The 23983-nt window shown below is 38.2% G+C and overlaps 1 protein-coding gene across 33 annotated transcripts in view; it reads left to right on the plus strand.

Moving 5' to 3' along the window:
• LOC307187576 (uncharacterized protein) overlaps positions 1-23983 on the plus strand; it is a 791299-nt gene that overhangs the window by 502166 nt on the left and 265150 nt on the right. For 30 of the 33 annotated variants that reach the window (XM_079923801.1, XM_079923799.1, XM_079923785.1 and 27 more), the window contains one exon: positions 7139-7322. The exons of 2 other annotated variants lie outside the window; for them this stretch is intronic. In XM_079923801.1, the coding sequence (XP_079779927.1) occupies positions 7139-7322 (184 nt within the window). Of the gene's footprint in view, positions 1-7138; positions 7323-10414; positions 10468-23983 lie in introns of those variants that run through there. One more of the 33 variants, XR_013828648.1, reaches the window with a different exon arrangement.

The raw sequence follows: 23983 nt of genomic DNA on the forward strand, positions 1-23983 counted from the left end.
AAACTCAAATATTTGGAATACTGTTGTTACAATGTAAATCTTTGAGACAGGAATCAAGTCACAGAGCAGAATTAGGATGATGCCAATATATGAATTCACAGACCATTGGTCAACTAACTGGAATACTTCCCCCACACGTAACGGCCTCTATCATGGGATATAAAATGGTGTGAGAGAGAAAATCCAAATTGAAATTGTCCCCAATGGCATGACAACTCTTTGATATTTAATTTTGATTTCTTAATAACTTTATGTTCTAATATGCCACCTCATCCTCTTCAACTCAAAGAGGCTAAAAGTCTGAGTCCAAAGGACACAAAGACCAGGTGTTATCCTGTGAAAAATCCTGTGCTAGAGAAAACCCAGCAGAGGGAGAGGGTGGTAAAGGAGAGGTAGCAGTGATTTGATTCATAGTTTGATCATTAGTCAGATTTCATAGTCTTTGATCATTAATCTAGTTATGTTTCACACATTAGGCCAAAAGGGATGTATTTAGCTAAAATGGACATTAAGGGTATAATCTTTCACCTCTATTTGGAAAAATGAGTGTTACATGTTGTGGGATGATTTAGGAGAGAGCTGGGAGAATGCCAAGCTTCTGTATCATGTAATCTTCAAGTGCTGGAAGTGGAAGAGTCTCTATTAATTATCCATTCCCATTGGAAGACCTCTCTTTCCCACTTTGGGTCTCAAGTTGAGAGAAGAAATGAGGTGACTTCTAAATTGTCTGGGGCATTTTTTCAAACCACATATGCTTTTTCTCTCTATTCTCTCTGCGTGAAAATTTCAAAATGTCTTTGAGATGATTCTAACTCCCACCTCTCATTCCCTCACTTTGCACCAACGACCTGACCTGAGCCTCTGTACCCTGCTTGACACCTCACTTCCACCCCGGCACCTTGAGAATCATGCATAGTTTTTTAACATTCTATGTGAGAGTGACCACTGCTTTAGTTTAATGCCCGGAAAGATTCATGATATGGCCAGACTGTTACATCCCCTGCATAGTTTGTGCAAGAACTTGTACCATCATATTGACTGCATATTGGGCTCATAATGTTCAGATCTACTGGGTTAAATAAATATATTATCACAATTAATTTCTTTTCTATTTTTAAATGTGGCTACTAGAAAATTTTAAGTGACTTATGTGGCTTGCATTTGTGGCTTATGTTTCTGTTGGACAGCTCCGTTCTATCTGGTAATGAAAGAGAGATAGAGAGAGGGAGAGAGAGAAATACATGACTGCTTAGGGAAAATAACGTAATGCATTTCCTTACTTTCAGCAGTACTCTGTCCTTAGCAGCAACAGTTTTGACTGTGTGTGAATTTCACTTAAAAACAGGCTAAGCAGTTAGCAATCGAGAGGGTAAGTAATCAAGAAGTATCCCAGAGCAAGCATCTCTTGGGTGGCTGGGCCAGTAATAATGGAGAGGAGAGATGGCAGCTCAGCAGGATGCATATGACAGGATGTCTCTGCCTGGCCTCTGAGGACCATGTATGAGGAATAGTCAGCCCTGAATGATGTGACACTCTCCAGGAAGGTGTATTCCAGGTGAGAGCTGGATGTGGATAATCCAATATAAGGAGTTCTTTTGAAAAATTGTGAAAGACAGAACATGAATAGAGAAATGAGAATACATGGGAGGGATATAACTATCTAACAATTAGAACTCATTAATTCATTACTTAATTTCATAAATATCCATCGAGCTTCTATTGAGGCCTATTCGAGCTTTTTTTAAGAGAGTGGGGAGGAAACCAAAAAAACAAAATCTCTACCTCCATGATTTTTGCATATAAAGGGAAATAGATGATAAACAAGTAGACCAATGGTGAGCGCATCAGGCTTTTCTATGAACAGAAAAAAAATAGAGCAAGAGGATAAAGAGGGAGGGCGTGTGGATTCAGAAAAGGTATTTAAAGAATCCCTTTTTGAGGAGGTGGCATTTGAGCAGAGATCTGACTGAAGTGAGAGAACAAATCATGTGGGTAACTGTGGGAAGATTGTTCCAGGACAGGATAGTAGGCATTCAAAGGCTCTGAGGCAGGGGCTGTGTGGGTCGTATCTGAGGAATAATAAGGGCACCAGTGAGGGTTAGAGAGGAGAGACAGAGAACCTCGTAGGAGGTGAGGCTACAGAGGAGATTGGGATCAGATTGTGCTTTACCTCTAAGGATAAGGTAAGGATTCAGAAGTTTGTTCTAAGTGAGATGGCCAGCTTCTGTAGAGTTGTGAGCATAGTACTGATATCATATGGCTTCTATTTGGAAGAATTCCTCTGACAGTAAGTGGAACACAGATTCTAGTGAAGCAAGAGGAGAGGTGACTGGTGAGGAAGCTGACTGCATAGGCTAGATAAAAGCTGGTATTAGTTTATACTTAGATGGCTAGGAGTGGAGGTAGCTAGAAATGGTTGAATTTTGAACATATTTTGTAGTTGAATCAAAGGGCTTCCTGGTGTGTTGTATATGTGGGGGAAAGAAAAGAATCAAAGTTAACTCCAAGGTTTGGGCCTGTGTAGTTATAAAAATGAAATCACCATTTATGAAGACAAGGAAATGTGTAATAGACAGTAATAGGCAAAGAATGCATGTTGTAATTTATAAGGTATCCACTGAAGGGAAAGCTAGAAATGTACAGCTAGCAAAATAATAGAAGAGAGAAATAAAATGATTAGAATATTTGATTAATCAAAAAGAAACTTCAAGAAAAATGTATAACACAGGTAGATCAACTAGAAAGCAAATAACATGAGGGCAGACATAAATATCAGCAATTTCTTTATATGAAACTAAGATGACAGTATGGTTAACAATATAAATTGAGAAGAAAACCCTGGAGGAGGAACAGATAGGAAAGAATGAAAATTAGAATTCAATTTTAGATATGGTAAGTAGAGATGATTAGTTACCACTTGAATATTGAAGTCTGGAGTTCAAGAGAGAGGTCGAGGCTGAAAATGTCAATTTGAATCACCAAAATTTTCCAACAGTTAAGAGTCTAGGGCTTCCCTGGTGGCGCAGTGGTTGAGAGTCCGCCTGCCGATGCAGGGGACACGGGTTCGTGCCCCGGTCCGGGAAGATCCCACATGCCGCGGAGCGGCTGTGTCCGTGAGCCATGGCCGCTGAGCCTGCGCGTCCGGAGCCTGTTGCTCCACAACGGGAGAGGCCACAACAGTGAGAGGCCCGCGTACCGCAAAAAAAAACAAAAGAAAAAGAGTCTGCATCTCAAAGTCATGTTTTAATAGTGACTAGGTGACCCATTAAATGCGTATGTAGAAGATATGATTTAAAAGATATTCAAACACCTTACTGATACTTGTATTAATAAACTTATAAGATTTCCTTCCTTCTGGGATTCCATGTACTATCAAGAAAGTATTTCAGTAAGAGGGATTTCACACTAGACGGTTGCTACGTCCCTTCCAAATCTACAGTTCTACCTTTATAATGATCATGAATCCGTGGTCATTCCAGTTGAACCATTTTATTTCTCCACAATAAAAAGTTGTTTTATTTCATTTAAATCGTATGAAACAACTATGAAAACTACTAGCGCTTAAACACCTTTTTTTTTTTGCGGTACGCAGGCCTCTCACTGCTGTGGCCTCTCCCGTTGCGGAGCACAGGCTCCAGACGCGCAGGCTCAGCGGCCACGGCTCACGGGCCCAGTCGCTCCGCGGCATGTGGGATCTTCCCGGACCAGGGCACGAACCCGTGTCCCCTGCATCGACAGGCGGACTCTCAACCACTGCGCCACCAGGGAAGCCCTCTTAAACACCTTTTAAGCAACTCCAAGTTGCCTTAAGACTCATTCATTTACCTTGATAAATGCCACTGAGGCAATCACTGATAAAATTTATCTTGCTAAAATTTTATTATGTTAAAAATATTTGGAGACTTGGAAAAATTATATATGTATTTGAAATTAGAACAGGGGGATTCAGATTTATTTTTTATCTGTAACTTTTATTATCACCTTATCACTACCGTTCTAAATGTATCCTTAAAAGTTAAATTTAAAAGTGCATTCCTACTGCGTAGTTGTTTTTTTTTGTTTGTTTGTTTTGTTTTTTTTTGCGGTACGTGGGCATCTCACTGTTGTGGCCTCTCTTGTTGTGGAGCACAGGCTCCGGACGCGCAGGCTCAGCAGCCATGGCTCACGGGCCCAGCCGCTCCGCGGCACGTGGGATCTTCCCAGATTGGGGCAATCGGCAGGCAGACTCTCAACCATTGCGCCACCAGGGAAGCCCTGTGTAGTTGTTTTTGATTAGCCTATAGATTCTCATTATTCTAACAGAGTTCTTACCATTATAGTTCTTGATTTTGGGTTCATCTTCAACAGGTAGACTTTTTCATGTAAATGTATGTATTTGTCTCACTGAAATTAACTGACTGATATTTGGAACTGAAATCCACAAGTTTATATTTTGATCTGTCGTTACAGTTCTTTGCAATTCTAGATTGTTGAGATCTGTTTATATATTGACTATGTTCCAACATGTTAGTTCTCTTTCAAACTTTGTTATTATTTAAAAAAATGAATTCATTTCTTTCTGCATCCCTTAATCTAAACCATACCCAAAAACTTTGAGCAGACATAAGAGAACAGAAGCCCATATCATAGCATGCCAAATATGCTTCTTAGCTTGATAATGATAAAGTGACTTCAGTTGCATTTCACTAGAGATGAATTTAACTTACATAAATTCAATTGTATTCTCTACACAATACAAATAAGACTGGGGAGGATCCAGAGAGGTAGAGAGAAAGAGACCGCTGTACATAATAGAGACTCTATTTCCCTTCATTCTCCTCAATTGATGTATGCCTGGTAGTTTCAGTTCTCATAGGATTCCTTGTTTTCATGAAGTTCTATGTTTGATCATTTTGTCAGTATTTGTGATTCTAGTATTCAGAGATTTCAGGGAGATATACAATATGGCTTGTAAACATGAGCCAACTACTTCATCTAATGCTCAATCATAGAAAAAATTATCAGTTCCATAGCTAGAGGAAAAAACTGGTTGTGTTGTTTTACTAAGACACGTTAAAAACTATTTCAATTTTGACTACACAGTATTATTATCCTACAAATAAAATATGAAAACTTCAACAAGATACAACTCCCCTTAACTGTACCATGATTTAATTCAAAATCTTCATCTTATCAATGAAGATGTGATGTATAAGTTTTGATGGGAGTAAAGATAATATTATTTTGCTTTTTCCTACTCTCCCAAACTGAAAACATTCCTGTAACATGAAGTTAAGTTATTGAAATGTTATTTATTACCTGTATATATTTGCTAGCACCTAGCTTTCCCTTTTTTTGTGAATGTGAATTATTTTTTGTGTACATTTAGCTTTCAATATTTTCTAGAATTCCTTTAAAACTGAGTAGATTTTTTTTTCACAGATTCAGATATTCTGGCATAAGCATGGACAGTGGTACTAGATACTTCTTAAGTGGAATTTTTAGTTCTCTCATCCTGCAAAATGCTTAGCACTAGCCTTTTCTATCTCCACTCATGCAGTTCTTCTTCTCCACAAGCCACGGTTCATTCTGCCTTCAAGACCCTGGCAAAGATTCATTATTTTCATAAAGCTTTCTCTGAACAATAATGCCCTATGCTAAAAATTTCCTCTGGTAACCTTTTCATCACGTAAAATAATCATTCACTGTTAAAAAAAAAAGTCGCCTTATAATTATTCATTCAATTATTATTACTATTTGTAAATATGCATAAACTTACTTTAATTCAGGTGTCATTTTAGGTATTGTGAATACAGCAGTAGCAAAATAAACATTCTTATAGTGTAACATAGTTATAAAGATCCTACATTCAACAATGTATCCACAATCAAGTGGACTGAGGTTTAAGACAGAGAAGTCCTTGATGCCATAACAACATGCAGGTGGGTCCCTTCCCTGGCCACACATTGGAACCACCCATAGACCTTATAGAAAAACAACTATGTTTTGGTCTTGTGCCCATGGTCAGATTTACCTGGTGTAGAGCAGACCCGAGGCATGAGTAGTCCGACAGTTCCCCAGGTGATTCTGATTTACAGCCAGGGTTGAGAACCATTGGTCCCCTAGCTGAATGCCTGCTGGGAAGCCTTAGTTTATAGGGTACTGACCCATGTCCCTCTGATCAACCATCAGTACCTCACTGGACTCTTCAACTTTTCACAAAAGATAGTAATAGTGAAAGAAGTTTGAAAAAAGATCTGGTTCATTTTAGCCTCCATTTTCTTGTGGGATCTTTGGTGTCAGTAAGTGATAAACCTGTGGATTCTCTGCTATGCAGCTGCTGGGAAGAGCAGACTCTGAAATTTTTTATCTATAACTCAGTTAATAAACTGAAGACCAGGCATCAGTGATCTTCATCCTCATGGAAACTGAATAGCATTAATTTTATTTCCTTCACCCACCCCACATAGAAATGTAATGCTCTTTAGGCTCTATCTCCAGGCTTCCTTCAATTTTAAGGATGTTTTTCTGAGCCCAGGTGCTTTAATTTTTTAAATAAAAAAATGAATAAGTTGTGTGTCTACTCTGGATAAAACAGACAAATAATCTTACTAGTTAGCCAAATATACACTTCTGAAAAAGAAAATAGAGGCATTTACTGTCTTAAGTCAGGCTAAAAATATTATTTAAGGTACGCAGGTAATTGACAAAAACAAGTTTTCCCTCCATTCACCTTTTATCTGGATAATTGCCTGATTTTCCCACTCTTCATTATCCTGTCCTGCTAATTTTGCTGCATACACAACCTGGCCTTACTTTTTGTGGTAGTAGCTTTTTTTTTTTTTTTAACTAGGTACCCTTCAAATGTTAAAAAAGAGAGAGACTATACAATTTGCATCACAACTTAAAACTATTAGAAAATAGCAATTCAGTAGTTGGGACAATGCATTTCAAAACACCCAAAGATAACAGGTTTGGAGAAATGGGCATATGTTAGTGATTATGCAATCACTCATTTCCCACAGATTTCTTTTTATAGGAAACTTTGGAAAATCCCAGAAGAACTGACCGAGTCATTTAAACCACAACAGGTTCCTTTCAACATCAAAATCATGGGTAGGAGTGGGAGAGGAATAGTTTTCTTTCTTTTTTTTTTAAGGCATGGACAGCCTGGTTTTGAGTGTGCAAAGCTGTGGCTTCCCCTCCTGTAGACGCCTTCTGAACAGCAAATCTGACTTCCTCTTCAAACCAAGGCATCCTGAAAACATCCAGGCAAAGGAAGCATTTTTTCACCATGACATGGGAAAGGGCCACAGAGATCCAAGTGGAAACGGACATTTCATGTGAGTGACTGTTTCTATCCCAGCTTGGCTTCCTGCCTAATTCAACAGACACTTAGGTGGCTGAAGGGGGAAATTTTTGTTAAAGTTAATCCAGCTCTGAATTGGACACAGAGCCTTTTGACTGGTGGCCGAGTTCCTTGTGCTAGCTGGCAAAATTAGCAAATTTTTCTTTTAGTTGTTGTTGTTGGGTTTTGAAAATACTTCATTTCCTGGCAACGGTTTTTTTTTCTCTAGTAGATAAAGGGAAAGGTCTCTTCCATCTACACTTCTATCACCTTAGAAGCTATATTCTCAACCAGGCAGGATCCCCTGAAGACTCACTCTCACCCTCCATGGCCTCTTGACAGCTGGCTTATAACCAAGTGGTCTCAGAAAAGTCCTCCCTTCCCTGATTGTGTATGTCAGTGGGGGTCTGTTTGCTGTCATCAGAAGGTTCATCTTACATGTATGACCATGACAGCCGTGTGTGTGTGTGTGTGTGTGTGTGTGTGTGTGTGTGTGTGTGTAAGAGGTAGGCACAGTGCCTAGTTTTAAGCTTTCAAGAATACTCAAAGACTGATTAAGAAAATTAGAGATTAAGGTGGCACTCCTTCCCCTGTTGCTCTCCAGGAAGCCATAAAAAGTCTCATGTTATGGGCCACATATCATATTGATGTAACACACACCACTGTGTTGATCAAAAATAGACAGTCTTCTACACTGGTGGCAGAGTGAATTGACACAATTTTTTTGGATGGCATTTTAGTACCAGTCAAGAGCTTTAAAAATGGCATATCTATACTCAAGAATTGATCTCAAGGAAATGTTCATAAATGTACAATAAGATTTATTAGCAATGACTTTTATTGTAAGATAAAAAGTGAAAACAACTTAAGTGTCTAACATTTGGGGAAGGTTAATCAACTAGAATATGTCCGTCTAATGGAAGATTTTGTAGTTATGTTTTTAAAGAATATCCACTGATATGGAGTAAGATTCTTGATGTAATGTAGAGTAAAAGAAGAATAGAAAATTAATACAGTTCAGTGACAAATTTATATAAATATGTATGTATAATAGCATAGAGTAAACAACTATCAGGAAATATGCCAAATTGTAAAAGTGGTTTTCTTTGTAGCTTGACATTTTAGGTGGAATGGTTGGATGGATGGATGGATGGATGGATAGATAGATAGGTAGAAAAGCGTTTTATTATATATTAAAAACGTTTACCCAATCTGTAAATATTACAAATTATTAACATATCCACATCCAACTGCATATAGGAAAACATCATCTTTGTTTCATAAGTCTAATCTCCACAGAATAGAAGTAGCTTAAAAAAATATAAGAAATTCTTGCCAGAGAGGTAAGAGACCACTTTCCTCTCTCTACTTTCTCAAGGAGAAAAGATAAGTACAGAGAGGTGATCTCTTTTATCAAGGTTGAAGTTACTTTGTGATAAAGTCCAAATAAGTCCTAGCCCCAAACTCTTTCTAATATGCAACAGATTGATTTTATTGTTAATGTTGTTCTTTGTTTACATGTAGGTCGTTGATTTTGATTAGCATTTGAATTATTTGGTTGGAAGATTTACCTCCCAAATGTTCACCTGTTTCTTGATATCACAAGTGTTAGATGTTCTAAATTCAAAAGGGTTGTCAACAATATTAACAGCAACTTACACATTGTGTAGATGATGTCTGATAAGTGTTGGTATGCAGCAAGACCTTCTGTCTTAGAAACTGTTGCTATTTATGCATCTGACTTTTAACATGGATAATTTTGAATTAGAGACTGTCTAATGAAAAATGCAAGGAAAATAAACCAAAGTTAATGATTTCCAATTCAGTAACTTTAAGTAAGATATATATTTTTTCTGCACCAGGAATAGAACCCTGTAAGAATTCAATAAATACTCATTGATGGAATTAGTAAATGCATGTTTTCAGAAACATTTACCTGATAGTATAGAATTATATGCAGTTAGAATTAGCAGCAATATTTAATAATTCACACAGGTCCTAACTTAAATGGTATGATAAAATAATACTTCCTGAAGCACAAGAGTAGATTTATTTTGGTTTAAACTTTTCCTTTTCCCAATGTATAGCTCTTATGCTGCAGAAATTAACTGTGAAAACATCACATAATACCTATCTGGTATTATAACCTTCTCACAATTCAGTCAGTGAGTATTCACACTTTCTAAGTGGGGAATGTTTAAGGTAATGAGTTCTGAATAATATTTATTAACTATATTTTAATGACCAATCCTTTTTATTGAAAATGTTAGAATCTTTTAGAAATCACTTTATAAATGTGGTTTTAATTCTTTTACCATATTCATAGGCCACTGGTTTCTAAAGAAAGAAGATTAAATGATTCAGGTTTTGGGGAACAAATCACTGTGCTAATCTTCAGTTTCTCTTCTTGATGTGGCCACTAATGTCTAATCATAGAAGCACAGGCCCCATCACAGTACTGTTTTCATTAGTGTGCCACTGAATTATTTGTCAGTGATTGGAAATCTGGTGTAAGAAACACACCAAGCTTCAGCACTTTCAGAAATGCACTGGCTCTTCTAAAATAGTTCACAGAATTGGCTTCATGAATTCATGAAGAGCGACAGAATGCCATCGTATAGAAGGAATTCAAATGTAAAACAGGAGCCTTGGGAAGCATGTATAGCCTTATTTTCAGAATTCCTAGAATTAAAGATTCAGGATTCTCTATGACATGGACTATTGAAAAACCCAGAGCAGGATTGGTAGACCTGTCCCAAGTGGTAGAAGGGGTTTAGTTTGACCATAAAGTCTCTTTAACATTTTAGGAAGTATTACTTAAAAGCCAGGTTTTCAGCTTCCTTTGATAAATTGAAGGATCTGGTAAGATTGAGTTTTCTTCCTCTCAAGGCACTAGTCAGCTTGTCCTGGGTAGAGAGAGGCTCCCTGTTTCCATGAGGCAGGTGCCCTTCACTGGCTGCACTCCTCCTCTGACCTTCTGCTTCACTTGTATAATAATATATTTCCTGCTTGATCAGTATGGAAATTTCATTTTTTAAAATTACTGTCAAAGGAATAAAGCATTACTGGTGCTTCCTTCTGCCCCAGATATGTTTTGTAACTTGACTCAACATTGAATCCCATGTTGCATTGGAAAGGACACTGAAATTTCAATAGGTAAGTATCTTTTATATCCTTTAAAGTGTGAATTATAGACTGTCTTTATTCATTTTATCTCTTCTTTTTATTTTTAAGAAAATGATGCAAGTCTTCTTAACCACTTTTTCATGGCTACTGCAGTTTTTACTTTTCTCCCTTTTTTCCTAAACTCTTAAAGCATTTTTTATCTCTAAGAATTTAGCTCTTAAGTTTGGCACTATTACATTGCTGTAGAATTCAGTTTAATTCAATGTTAGATATTTTTTCCATGAAGGGCAAGGATAATGCCTTTTCCTAATATTACATATATTACTGATATTTTTACTAACATAACTAATGGTATATGTAGTAATAGTAATTTGCTGACATTTCTAATATTACAGAACCTACCGAATCTGCTGCGTGCATAGCAGACCTGAAAGTGTATTCATTGACTGAATCAGTATTTCCACTTTACTATTTAACCTAAAACATTCATTTTCTTCAGCATGAAAACAATATATTGAACTCTAACATATCACCCATAATACCTAGCAAGTCAAATAATACAAATTCCTCTTTCATGTACTCAGGAAGGAGTATTTCTGACAAATGCATAGTATAAAATATAAGTTCCCGCCCTGAATTTCTATTGCCGTATACACTTCTTCTTACTACTACTGAGCCAATGTTTTCCTCTTTTAATTTCTCTATTAACTTTAATTAGGCTCATGAGTTTGCTGGCCAGGTGGGTTTTCCCTAAACACTCACGACTCTGTTTTCCAGGCTAGCAGTAGAATTAAGTTAAGCTGCAGATTTGAGGCCGATTCTAACATTATAAGCTGTGGAAGTTTCCAATGCCACAACTCATTTCATCCACTGAGGATTTCAGCAGGCAGCACTTTTAATAAGCCAGGCTCGACATTTTTCAAGGAATACTTTGGGATCCATTTTTGAAAGCAATATTGGTTATAATTCCACAGCTGGAAGATTTCTGAGGAAATAATGTTTGTCCTCTTGAAAACATCCTTGGCCCGTACGGCATAAAGAACATAACGATTCTGAGCCACCGATTCTGAATTTTACTGTAACGTATTTCTAATATGTAATTTTCTGACAGCATCATCATGGGCACATGATAGAAGAATAGTAGGATGAATTCCAATCCAGTCTTTTATTTTCTTTCATTTTATTTTGTCTTCTAAGAAAGATAAACTTGCCTATGTTATTTATGTATTTTAGTGAATTAAAATAGATTTCAGTTGTAATTTTCTCATGAAAAATCTTAAAAACGGAAGAGAACAGAGCTGAAAATCTTCCTGCGATCCTATAGGGCATTAGATCGACTCAGGTACCGGCTGCTGGTTTAATAAAAGGAGAGGATTTCCATTTACTCCAGGCAGGCTTAATGTATTGATCTTAGAGTGAGACGGTCAGAATGAGTCAGGAGCCAAAGAATACACTTTATAGACACAAATAATCGTAAATTCAGAATGTCACCTTTAGGCAGAGGCATTTTTATTATTGTTAGTGGAGCTGCTGAGTAGGTTTGATGTTTTATTCTCTTGAGGACTCAATGTTCTCGAGTCCTGGAGCCCTGTCTTTATCAGGCTCACAAGGAGGGAGCCCAGCCAAACTTGCTTCCTATACTTCTCTATGATTGATAGCAGATGGCATGCTTTAAAATAAACCTATCCATTAGCAGTCCTCAGTGTTTTTACTTAAGGCATTTACAACTGTCTCAAGCAGAAAATACATTCACTCCATGAGTTAGTTTCGGTCCACAACAGCTGTACAGGTGCAAATCTCTCATTAACTCTTAAATAGTGGTGAAATAAACAATGGCTTTTTCTCTGACTTTATTTAAGGGAGGATACTTCAAAGCTGCTGTGGAATTACTCTCCTCCACAACAGAGCTTCAAAGGATAGTTTTATTAAAACTGAACAATATTATGCAATGATACGCTAGTCCAAGGAATGTACATATCATGTGGTGAATGTTGTAGTTTAAAAGTTTGTTTGTTTCTATGCACACAGATTTAGTGGTAAATTACCAGGCTCTCAGGAGTGTTTGTGAACAGGGAGAAAAGAATGAAGAGCTCATCAAGGGTCCCTGGCAGTGCTCAGGCTCTGCTTACACACACCTCTGCTCAGGCACAAAGTGTCCCATCCTCCTCCTCTCCCCCTCCCATTGCAGAGGGAAGGTAGGGCTGAGCTTTCACCAGTAAGCTAAGTTAATGGTTTGTTTTCAGGCAGCCATTTGAATTTCCTTGCCTATTGGTAGTTGGACAATAGCAACTTCATTTTCAAAGTTACGCATACTGAACACTTGTGAGATGGTTGGCCTCAGGATTTCGATCTGTGCTCAAGAGGAGAAAAAAAGCTTTGTAGTTTAAAAAGTCTTGTTGTTAACACTGGCAAACACCGAATGGCACTTATTTTGTTCCAGGTTTGGGTTTCAAATCTTATAAAAATGAATTTCTTAAACCTTATCAACAACTTGAGAAAACTACTATCACTATCCCTAATTTTACAGATAAGGAAGCTACTCTGCTCTGTGGTCTTTGTTCCAATTAAAAATGAGACCTTAACGATAGTATTTCCTGAAGGAAGGAATGGAGAGAATGTGTTCTAAAGCACACTGCCTGGGTTCAAATTTTTGCTTCAGCCTTTACTATCTGTATGACTGTGGGCATGTCATTTGATGATCCTCTGTCTCCCTTTTCTCACTTCTTATAACTCTACTTTGGGCTAATAAGACCTACCTAATATGGTTGTTATGGTGATTGAATAAATAAATGTATGTATAATGCTTAGAACAGCTCCTGGCACTTAGGAAATGTCATGTAAGTTTTAGCTATTGCTCTGTCAGCACCATCATTACTAAAGTTATTAAATTGACATTGAGCCCTTAATATAAATGAGTCTTCTCTGATTATCTTCTACATCTGGGACTCTGTGATTTGAAAAATTTTAATATCCAAACAAAACAATTCATTTGTTTTTATTTAACACTTTATTAGTCAAACACATACATAGTTGCCAGTCAGAGACTCTTATCAGCATGAAGTAATAAGAGTTTTCATACGAAGTTGAGAAGATTTTGCCCCAAAGTAATTTGACACTCTAGCTTTAGCAGCCTTATTATTGGTGGGTGTGTTATTCCCTTAGGCCTTATGAAATAATGAAACTGGTTAATGGAGCCCCTCGTTACCTTCCATGGGTCCCCATGGGCCTATGCTGCCATGATAGGTAAACCTGAGCCAAAACCTCTCTTCAATGGGCAGCTGGAGAGGTGAAGCAGTAAAAGTCATAAGGTATGCCCTATGACTACCCCATCCCTTGCTATTTTTTACAAAGTGTTGTCTGCGTTAAAGGATTTTCAGAGAAGGCTCACATAATAGAGACTTGCCATCGATTTTCCAACGCACACATAGTACAGAGAGTTCTGACAAATATGGTGGAAGAATCCAGGTGCTCACGAGGCATACATTACAACCCATCCTCTTGGTTTCTACATGTTTCTTCACCAGGAGCCTTTTGTAGACGTTGTTTTCTCGACTTTGTTGAGTGCACTCAAGTAAGTTTTAAAATAAGTATATCTGTATACGAGGTGAAAAAAACTCTAGATTATGTGGGGAAATTTAAGGGAAGAGCAACACCTGTTAGTACTGCATTATTTTATGTTTGTATGGATATTAGATATTCAGTTATGACAATGGCAACAACTATTTGCTTACCTGAAATATTTCATTTGAATTTCTAAAAAGTAATTCTGTATAGGGTGTGCTTATAGAAGGTAAATGCTGGGCAAATGGATATTCCATACTGCTTGCTGTAAGCTTCGAGGGACTATGGCTAATAGTTTGAGATTACTCAAGGGCACCATGGTGTGCATTTTCGAGGAATTTGGAATATCAATGGTTCCTCTACACTTCATTGCTAGTTTTAGTATCACACTGAATGGGATTAAGTCAGTGAGATTTATAAACTCTAAACAGAGAGAAAGAAGGCTAAAGAATTTGAAGCCTAGGAAAAACAGTACACTTATCGGATTTAATGTCTTAGAGAAATTAAGTTTTAGTAAGAAATTATTTTTCTTCCAGAAAGATAGATATTAGGGGCTTGAAAAGATTTAAGAATATATTTAAGTATTATGATTTTTTTTTTGTAGAACGAACAAAGACTATATTATTATAGTGTAACTGGGTATTAGTCATATCTATTGTTGAATTCCAAACAATCAGAATTTAGAATGCAATTGGTAGAAAGAAAGGGCAGGGAACTTGACATCAGGATACCTACATTCTGCAAAGAAGACCAACCCAATATCAGTCTACCCTTAGACCAATCACTCTAGCTCTTTATTCGTAAAGGTAACCCCGTATCCCACCAATGCCTCAGATTCCTCAGCTGTAAGTGAAGAGGGTTATACTGGATCAGAAAATCAAATAAATGGCAAGTGGGCTTGGATTTTCCTCTCCCACAGCCATGACAGGCAGCAATAATTGATTACAGACTCTTCCCACTGAGCCAGGTGAGGCCTCCAAATTCTCAAAGCCACGATCCAAGCAGCCTTCCTAAGGTCTTCATCACTCAAAGCGAACTTGAAATGAGACTTGTTGGCTATGTTAGTCCCTAAAATTCAAAAATTCTAGGTTAATAGTGTTTTTCACCATGAGGTGGTGTCTATGTTTAAATGGGCAAATGTGTTAAATGGAGAAATAGGTATCTTGGTGAGTATGGCATAAATGCTGTTTTTTCTTTGTTTTTGCATTTCACGGGCCTCTCACTGTTGTGGCCCCTCCCGTTGCGTAGCGCAGGCTCCAGACGCGCAGGCTCAGCGGCCATGGCTCACGGGCCCAGCCACTCCGCGGCATGTGGGATCTTCCCGGACCAGGGCACGAACCCGTGTCCCCTGCATCAGCAGGCGGACTCTCAACCACCGCGCCGCCAGGGAAGCCCAATGCTACTGTTTTTATATTGCCTTCAACTGCTGCATTTCTATGCAGAATGCTTTCTTTTAAGGAAATCTTGACATCCTCCCACACTGATCTATTCATTTATAATTAAGGTTTTAAAACTGCTGAACCTGTTGTATTCCTTTTGTTTTTCACTTGGCCCCATATTCAATATAACCTTAAAATACTTTCTGTTAGTTTATACCCATTCTATGTCCTCCTAATCTGTTCCGAAAATTGTGTTCCTAGTACTCCCTTCAATAGCTATTTATCCTTTGAGCCCCTTTTTTTGTTATTTTGAAAACTTGTTCTAGTTTTGCTGAAAACTTGACAATTGAAATCTCGCAGTGGTGTATATCTGTCTCTATCCCCCTCTGGGGTTTGTTTCACTGGAAAGTTTTGGAAGTTGAGGTTTATTCCAACTATGGCCCACAATTGGGTTCCTCTGCATTATTATTCCTGTGTCAGATAGACAGCAATTATCCAGAGCTTTCCAATGTGAATAGCAGCTTTTGTAAATTCAGGAAATTATCTTTAGTTTATGAAACATTGATAAATATGGAACCTATTATATTATCTTAAATAACAGCAATTTCTTAATAATATGTTGAGTTTAGTACCACTCCTTATAATAATTCTTCTTTTTAATATAGTTTCAGATGGAGAAAAAATCTATCCCAGTTCAGAACTTTATGCCTATTATACATTTTAGTAGCATTTTACATTTTGCAGAGTGCTTTGTAGATCCTACTACTAGTGATTCATTAAGAAAATGTGGTTATTTGGATATGAAGATGCGTTAGCACTTAGGAGACAGATATTGGGTCTTCTCTGACTCCACTATGATTTGGGTAACAATGACCAGTGGCCCTGTTTCTCTACAATCAAGCTTTCATCTCTGTAAAATGGGTACAGTAATGCTAATTTTGTTTGTGTGTATGGTAAAAAGAAATATTATCCTAGGCTATTTGCCTTAAGCTCTTCAAGAGAAGAAAGCCTTAAGTAGAATGCGGAGTCCTACTTACTGTGTCATCTAGGACAGTTTCCCACCCTCATGTTCCCTTTCTAACAGAGAAATAATGAAATTGTCTATGAGCCAGAGGAGTGGCTGGATAGTAGCCAAGGATTTGGGTTGAATCCCCAGTGGTGTTTGACATTTGTGTTAATCAGCTGGCTTTCTTGTCACCTGGAGTAATAAGTTGGATTTGTATGTTCAGCACAATGAAACAGGCAAACATTTTAAAAATGTTGAACGTTTAGCAAATTAACAGTTATAAGACTTCATATCCAAAGGCAATAAAGCATTGTTATACGATTAAAAATAAACAATTTACATTGATGATAAATATATAATTTAACTTGATGAAAATGTGAGCAAATATATTAGCAATAATTAACACGTATACTTTAAATATTTTAATTGTTTTCCAAACTATTTTTTTATTGCACATTTACAACAGGGCAATCAGGGCTTTAATCAGCTAGGTTCTTAATGGCTGGCTATCAGATTTGATAAAAATCAGGTCAAAGGCTTGCTGGTACAATTTCTTCTTTGAGAAATCTTCTTGTGACTACTCCCAGGAAGATTAACAAACAACAGCAACAAAACCACTTTATAATGAACAAAATAGTAAGATAACTTTATATGGAACCTTTATTTTCAAAGGATCCCAGAATGCTTATAAACTGTTATTCAAACCATATCCAGGAATCACTAAAGCTTGGCCACATTTTGGAGCCAGAAGGAGAGCTCAAATGTTAGTTGAAGAGGATGTTCCTGCTCTAGAAGGGGTGTGGCTTGCATGACCTAATAGGGGTTTTCTGGCTCTAATTTCTGCAGTGCTGCGTGGGTGGAATTCTTGTGTTTTGGAGATGCATAAGGCGAGTCTGTATTGCTGCGGAAGGTGGGAAGTGAAAGAGAATATGGTAGTGGAAAGAGGTGGCATGGGAAATGGACTGTTTATGTTCCTGTCACCAAGTGGCAGTGACTACAGCACAGTCACCCGTTGTTAGGGCTCCCTGACCCTGGGGTAGAATAACTCTGTTCCAGGTGCTGTTTGAACCAAGTTACTTTGGTTGCCAAATGAAAAACTATTCTATGGGAATTTTTGCAGAAAAAAAAAGTAATAACAAGAGTCAGATGGCTCACATATAGAATCATAGAATATTAGAATAGGACGGACCCTAGAGATGATCTAGTCAAAAACCTTTATTTTATCTTTGAGAAAACTAGGACCCAAAGAGGGGAAGTGGTGAGAGCACAACCTTAGATCAATATCAGCATCTTCCACTTGGAAGAAATCTTAGTGATTAGCTACATCTCCCACACTATTATGGAATGACTTCTAAAATCTTTCTAAAAGTTCTTTCAGCAATTTTGTTGACTGACAGGTATTTATGACCACAAAGAGCAACAGCTCCCATGGTTGGAATTTTCCGCTGAGGAACATTCTTCAGAATGTCCATTCTTTCACATCTTTAATACACATTTATTGAGTGCCAGTCATGTACCAGGCATTAAACTAGGCTTTGAAACACAAAGGAAAATAATACTAAAGCAATAGCTCCTGATATTTATTGGGAGCACACTGCGTGTTAGTTACCTTGGGCTTTACAAGTTTTTGCCCCTTTACTCCTTGCAACAAGCCTGTGAAGTGGAAACTCTATTTTCCCCAGTTACAGGTAAGGGAGAGAGTACAAGTAGCTTGCCAAAGAGAAGCAGCTAATAGGCGGCAGAGCAGGAATTTAAGCCAGGGGTGATGGTTTTAGAGCCTATGCCCTTAACTCGAACACCATGCCACTCTTTAGGGAGCTGGCTAAACCATAAATGAACAATGCAATAATTGATTCTTATTAGAGTTAAATAAGGAGGGTTCTGTAAGAGGCTTAATGGGGGATCCCCAATAGCCAGAGTGGTCAGAGAGGGCATCTTTGAAGGGAAGGAGTATTCCTAGGAAACAGTCATGAGAAGAGCCCTTGTCAAGGGAGGAAAAACTCAACGGCTTCCCCAGCAAGGATGGGAAGAACCTGATGGGTTTTGGAGCCCAAGCTTTCTTCCTCTAAAGTTCTCTAATTTAGTTGTACTCTTTAAGCTACACAAAGTAAAGTGAACCCCTCTATCATATACATTTGTTTTGGGATAAGTTAGGTTCTTTTTCTTGAAGAGTATTATATAAACCACTGATCAAATGAAAGGTAACTGGTAGTACCCACAATCACAAACCCTGTAAAAGGTCCATACTGCAGACTCTTGATTAATAAACTACCCTGCCTCCTAGTAGAGCAGTGAGAAATCATTCTTATCTACCACACATATCAAAGATGGGCCAGCTTATTAAACATATTCAAATGAAAATATATTCTGCATTATACCGCAAAAATACTATATAACTTAGAACATGCTATAAGAAAAAATACATATTCTATCAGGATTGATTATGATCCCAGCACAAAATCGTATGCTTTCAAATAGTAATATTGATTTGATCTCCTACAGATAGCCTTCAAGGCCAATGGATTAAGATGGTAGTCACTTAAGAGCACACAATGTGTTCATTCTTCATGCTAGGTCTCCCTCACACTGTATTTCTTTTTTCTTTTTTTTTTTTTTTTTGCGGTACGCCGGCCTCTCACCGTTGTGGCCTCTCCTGTTGCAGAGCACAGGCTCCGGACACGCAGGCTCAGCGGCCATGGCTCACGGGCCCAGCCGCTCCACGGCATGTGGGATCTTCCCGGACCGAGGCACGAACCCGTGTCCCCTGCATCGGCAGGCGGACTCTCAACCACTGCGCCACCAGGGAAGCCCCCTCACACTGTATTTCTTTTCCCGAGGGATGGGACTGGTAGTCTCTCAGCTAAGGGTACCTAGGCTGGCACATCAAAAGTAGACCAAAACACTCTGTTACCTTAGGATAAGAACGAAGGAGAAAAAAAAGCAAAGCTACTTAAGGAAGAGCTAAAGAATTTCCCAATGGAGGAGTATTTTTGAAATTAAATATTTCTCTATGCAAGTTGACATTTAAAATGCGTGACTTAAGAGAGATCCGAAGAAAATTGTGAGAAACATAACCTTAAATATTTTGGATCACATTTTCGTGAATTATGCAGCATTTGGGCACAACTCTGAGGAAACAGAAACACTCTGGGGTAATGATGAGTAGTTGTGTGCACTTTATGTGAGCATGTATGCACACTAACACAGTTACATTTGTGGTATTATGTACTCGATATATAGACTATGTCTATGTACAGTTTTTTCCATGTCACATTTCCATCCCTGGGACTAAACATTGGCTGTTTAGAATTTGTTTTTATGAATGCTTCCATGCTGAACTTATGGATCATAGTTATTGGAAAGCACAAATGTTGTTTTAATTCTTATGGGCAGTCAAATGTCCTTTGAAGAGTCACCCTGGGCCCATCCATAGAAATGGCATGTTGCAGACTGGACAGAACAAAGCCCCAAAAGAAATAAAGTGAAACCATGTTATCATTGGCTTCCCTTTAAACATATTAAAAACTCTCAGAAGAGATAATCTACAGTAGGGAATAGCGCTGTGCTGGCCCAGGGTGTACAGGATGACCTAATGGGTCTTTTCCATCTCTAATTCCTGTGATACTGCAGATCTAAGAGATGGAGCCAGTAATTGCTTACAACATAACAGATTCCTCTCTCTCTCCCTCCCTTTTTTCCCCCTTCCCTGGAGTTCAGCAGAGAATCTCTTAAAATAAACAAAAACTGTGAGAAACTAAGAGAAGTCAGGGACTGGCCCACTTTTTAGAGGCCGAATGTGGAAAGTATGAAGCGCTGATTTGACTATGAAGGCTGGAAAGCAGAGGGGCCTGAGCCGTTTATACTACAGGCAGTAGTTAAAAAAGGGAAAAAAAAAAAAAACAAACTTGAAAAACATGGGTGTAACCCTGGGCTTTGATAAAACTGGCCTTTCAGCCCCCTCTTGAGATTTGCACATCCCCAAGGGAAGCTGTGGTTTGGAATCAGATCGTGCATTTAATTTCACTCAGAGAACTTATTGGACTTGGCACCAAAAGAAAGCATTTGCAGTATATTTTTTGTCATGATTAGTGGCCCCCTCACCACAACATTTGATTACTTTGGAAAGGGAAAAGTTAAATCCTTGTAAAGTTGTGATTTACAATTTTCGAGCATCCAGGTAGGGAGCATGACTTCTGCCAGCTTGATCATGGGATCCACATTTTATTCTAGCTCATTGATGTGAGAAAACAAAACAGTTCTGTGGGGGAAATAGACTTGGAAGTATATCCCTTGATTATCCTGGGAGATTTTCTCTCCACACTACATCTTAGTCACATTGACTTTGGTATCGGCTGGAACTTGTAGCAAGAAACTGGCATGCGCTGGTTTACTTTTCATTTCTAATCTGTAGTACCTGGTTTTTTTTTTTTTTATCGTTTGGTTTGTTTGCCCTTACAATTATGTAAATCTTGAGGCAAAGGAGTTAAAAGGAGTTTCTTCTATTACACCTGAAAACAACTTTCACTGGACATTTTTTCTCAAGCTTTACAGTTAAGATTGGAGATCTTGTGGGTATCTTTACTAAAATATGTCCAAATAGCCAAAGGCAAAGGGAATGACCAGCTGGGTAGCTGATGAATATTTTCCTGGGAGATGTACAACTTTCCCCACAACTGTGATGCTTTATCCTTTGACATTAAGAACGCTGTTTGTAGAGGTGACATTCCTTTGAACCCTCAGCGTTCTGAAATCGTGTCCTGCCGCAAGGGCTCAAGTAGGGTAAGTCTGAGCATCGATGCTGAATAACAGCCAGGCTAATTAGATTCTGTTCTGGTGTCCAACACTGACATACAGTCAGTCAGGTCTTGAAATAAATCTTGAAGTGGAATTAATAATAATAAATTCCACTTCTACTTTTGAATATTTTGGTCTATTTCTAGTTGGATTTGTGCTTGTTGGAAAACCGTCTCTAATGTTTAGGCAGGGAGTTCTCACCATGCTTACTAAGTGAAAGCAATTTGCTGAATAATGTCAATGTAGCAATGTTAGTGGTATTGTTGGCAGAGGGAAAACACTTTTTCTCTCATTCTGGACTTGGACAGGGGAGAAAGATAAATACAAGAATTCCATTGGTGTTTGGGAAGTACTATACTTGTCCCAAGTTGAGTATGGTGGTTAAGGGAACAGATGAGTAAGGGCAAAGAGCCTGGGTTGTAATCCCAGCTGGCTGTGTGACCTGGGGCAAATTGTTCATCTTCTCTAAGCCTCAGTTTGTTCATCTGTACAATGGAGTAAGTAAAACTACTTAATTTGGTTGTTGAGGGGATGGAAGAGGTTAATATAAATATATCATTAATAGTGTAATGATTGGCACATGATGAGAATTCAACAAGTGTTAGCTATTATGGCTGTTTGATATTGACCTCATTAGCAGGATATTTCCTGGTTGTGTATTGTGATAAATTTAGGTTCAGCTTCCCCCTGGAAGTAGGAGATGAGATCTGCTTTCTCTTTCCACTCTCACTGATTTAACCACAGTGAGACAATAACAGTTTTCTTATTTGTCCCCACCTTTGCAAAGCTATTGTGAAATTTGAATCAAGACAATTTATTCTGTATTAAGGAGGCATCTTTCAGTTGCCAGTGACAGAAAACCAACTTGAACTTTCTTCTATAATTTCTCATATTTCTAGGAATTCTGACTTCCTTTTTTCCTCTTCTCTCCTGCCCTCTCCCCTCCTCCCTCCCTCCCTCCCTCCCTCCCTCCCTCTCTCTCTCTCTCTCTCTCTCTCTCTCTCTCTCTCTCACACACACACTCACACACACACTTTTTTTTTACTCTCTCCAACCACTCTCCAAGATTTACTTTCCTCTCTGATGGATTCATTCTAGGCAAGCTGTCTCCACATGATGGAAGATGCCCTGTAGCATAGGTGATCTTACAGCTAGCAATCTTAGAGGAAACATATCAAAATGATGTGGCACAGAGACAATTCCCATAGTGAAAGCTAGATTTTCCCCCAAATATCGGTAATAGATGTAAACTCACAAGTAACTACTTGTGGCCAATTTTTCTCTACATATGCTCTTTATATATGAACAATTTTGTAATGCCCTTGACTAAAATAATACAACCTTCCTGTATATTATAAACACATTTACCCCTTCCAAAAGAGATAAAACTCAAATCTCACTCTCTTACTGCATCCCAGGTCCAAGTTCAGAATCTTTGAGGGATGTGTATTTTCTCGGAGTCTGACGCAGATGTAGCAATTTCATGGTTCATTCACTGAGTGCTAAATGGTATTTTCAGTTACCTTCTCCACAAACAAAGGAAGAGGAAAAAGGGGATAAATCCATTAAGACTACCATTTAGAAAAGAGGAGGGGAAACAACTTACTGTACAGTGGTCAAGATTTGTTGGCATATACCATATTCTGTTAGACTAGATCAGCAGGGTCTCTTCCTTCTGGTGGTGGAGAGGATTCCATGGTCCCCAATCTGGCTGCTCTGAGATCTGCTCTGAGAGATGTCCCTCGTGCATTGTTTATCGTAACCTCATCTGAGAGGGCGAAGGTTCTCCTGCTGTGACAGAGTGATTGTAAGCAGCTCATGGCATCCTCACATGGTATCAGTGCCCTGGGGATTGACTTGGGGGTGGACCATTCCCCCAGAACTTTATTTGCCTAACTTTGAGTTTCTTTGATAAACACCGTTAAAACCTCAGGAGGCTGTCTGTTGTTTTACTTTTTTTCTCTAAGAGTTTCACATATTATTGATTGTAAGATGCACATTTTTTTTTTCACCTTTTAACATTGTGGAAATTGGGAAGTGTGTTGCAGTCAGTAGTAGCTTAGATTAGATAAAGTAAGGGAGTTTCTAAAACCAGTGAATGACTGGAGTCAAGGGCTGGATTGTAGAACCTGTTCTGGGGGTTTCTTCTTTGAGTAAGAGTGTTGGTGTGTGTTGCCCACAGCTCCCCTGCTGTCTATGCTGCTAAGAAATACACTAAAGAAGCCAAACATTTCTACACAATTCACTGGTTAGAGTGATGGAATATGGAGGGGCATAATGGACAAGGTCAAACACATTATCATACCCATTTATTGTCTTTATGATTTTTAAAATTTGACTATTTACTGTTATAATACCTCTGATGTTCATCAATGCTGTTTACCTTAGTATTGTCATCTCGGATATCTACTCCATTCTCTTCCAAAACATCTCTTGATACCACTTGCAGAGACACAATCGAAGTTGGATTTGACTCACATGGTTGTGATCAAATCTGGCATTTAAGCTTTTTACTATGTGCTAGTGAATTATGTCTCTATTCATAATTTCTGCTGAAGTATTAAGTTGTCATTTGCATTTTTTTTTTAAAATTAACATCAGTACAATCCTCATAGTCTTTTGCAGATTAAGTGTGTTCTCAGACAACTATTAGATTTAGTATATTTCCAAGGAACAGAGCTCAGTCTCATTTGTGACCTAGGTAATTTATCAGTTTTCTCTCCATCCAGCCCTCTCAGTTCTTTGTCAATTTATTGTGCCCACATCCTTTTCAATCTGCACTTGAGTAAC

This window comes from Stenella coeruleoalba (genome assembly GCF_951394435.1).
Source record: "Stenella coeruleoalba genome assembly, chromosome: 6".
Lineage (NCBI taxonomy): Eukaryota > Metazoa > Chordata > Mammalia > Artiodactyla > Delphinidae > Stenella > Stenella coeruleoalba.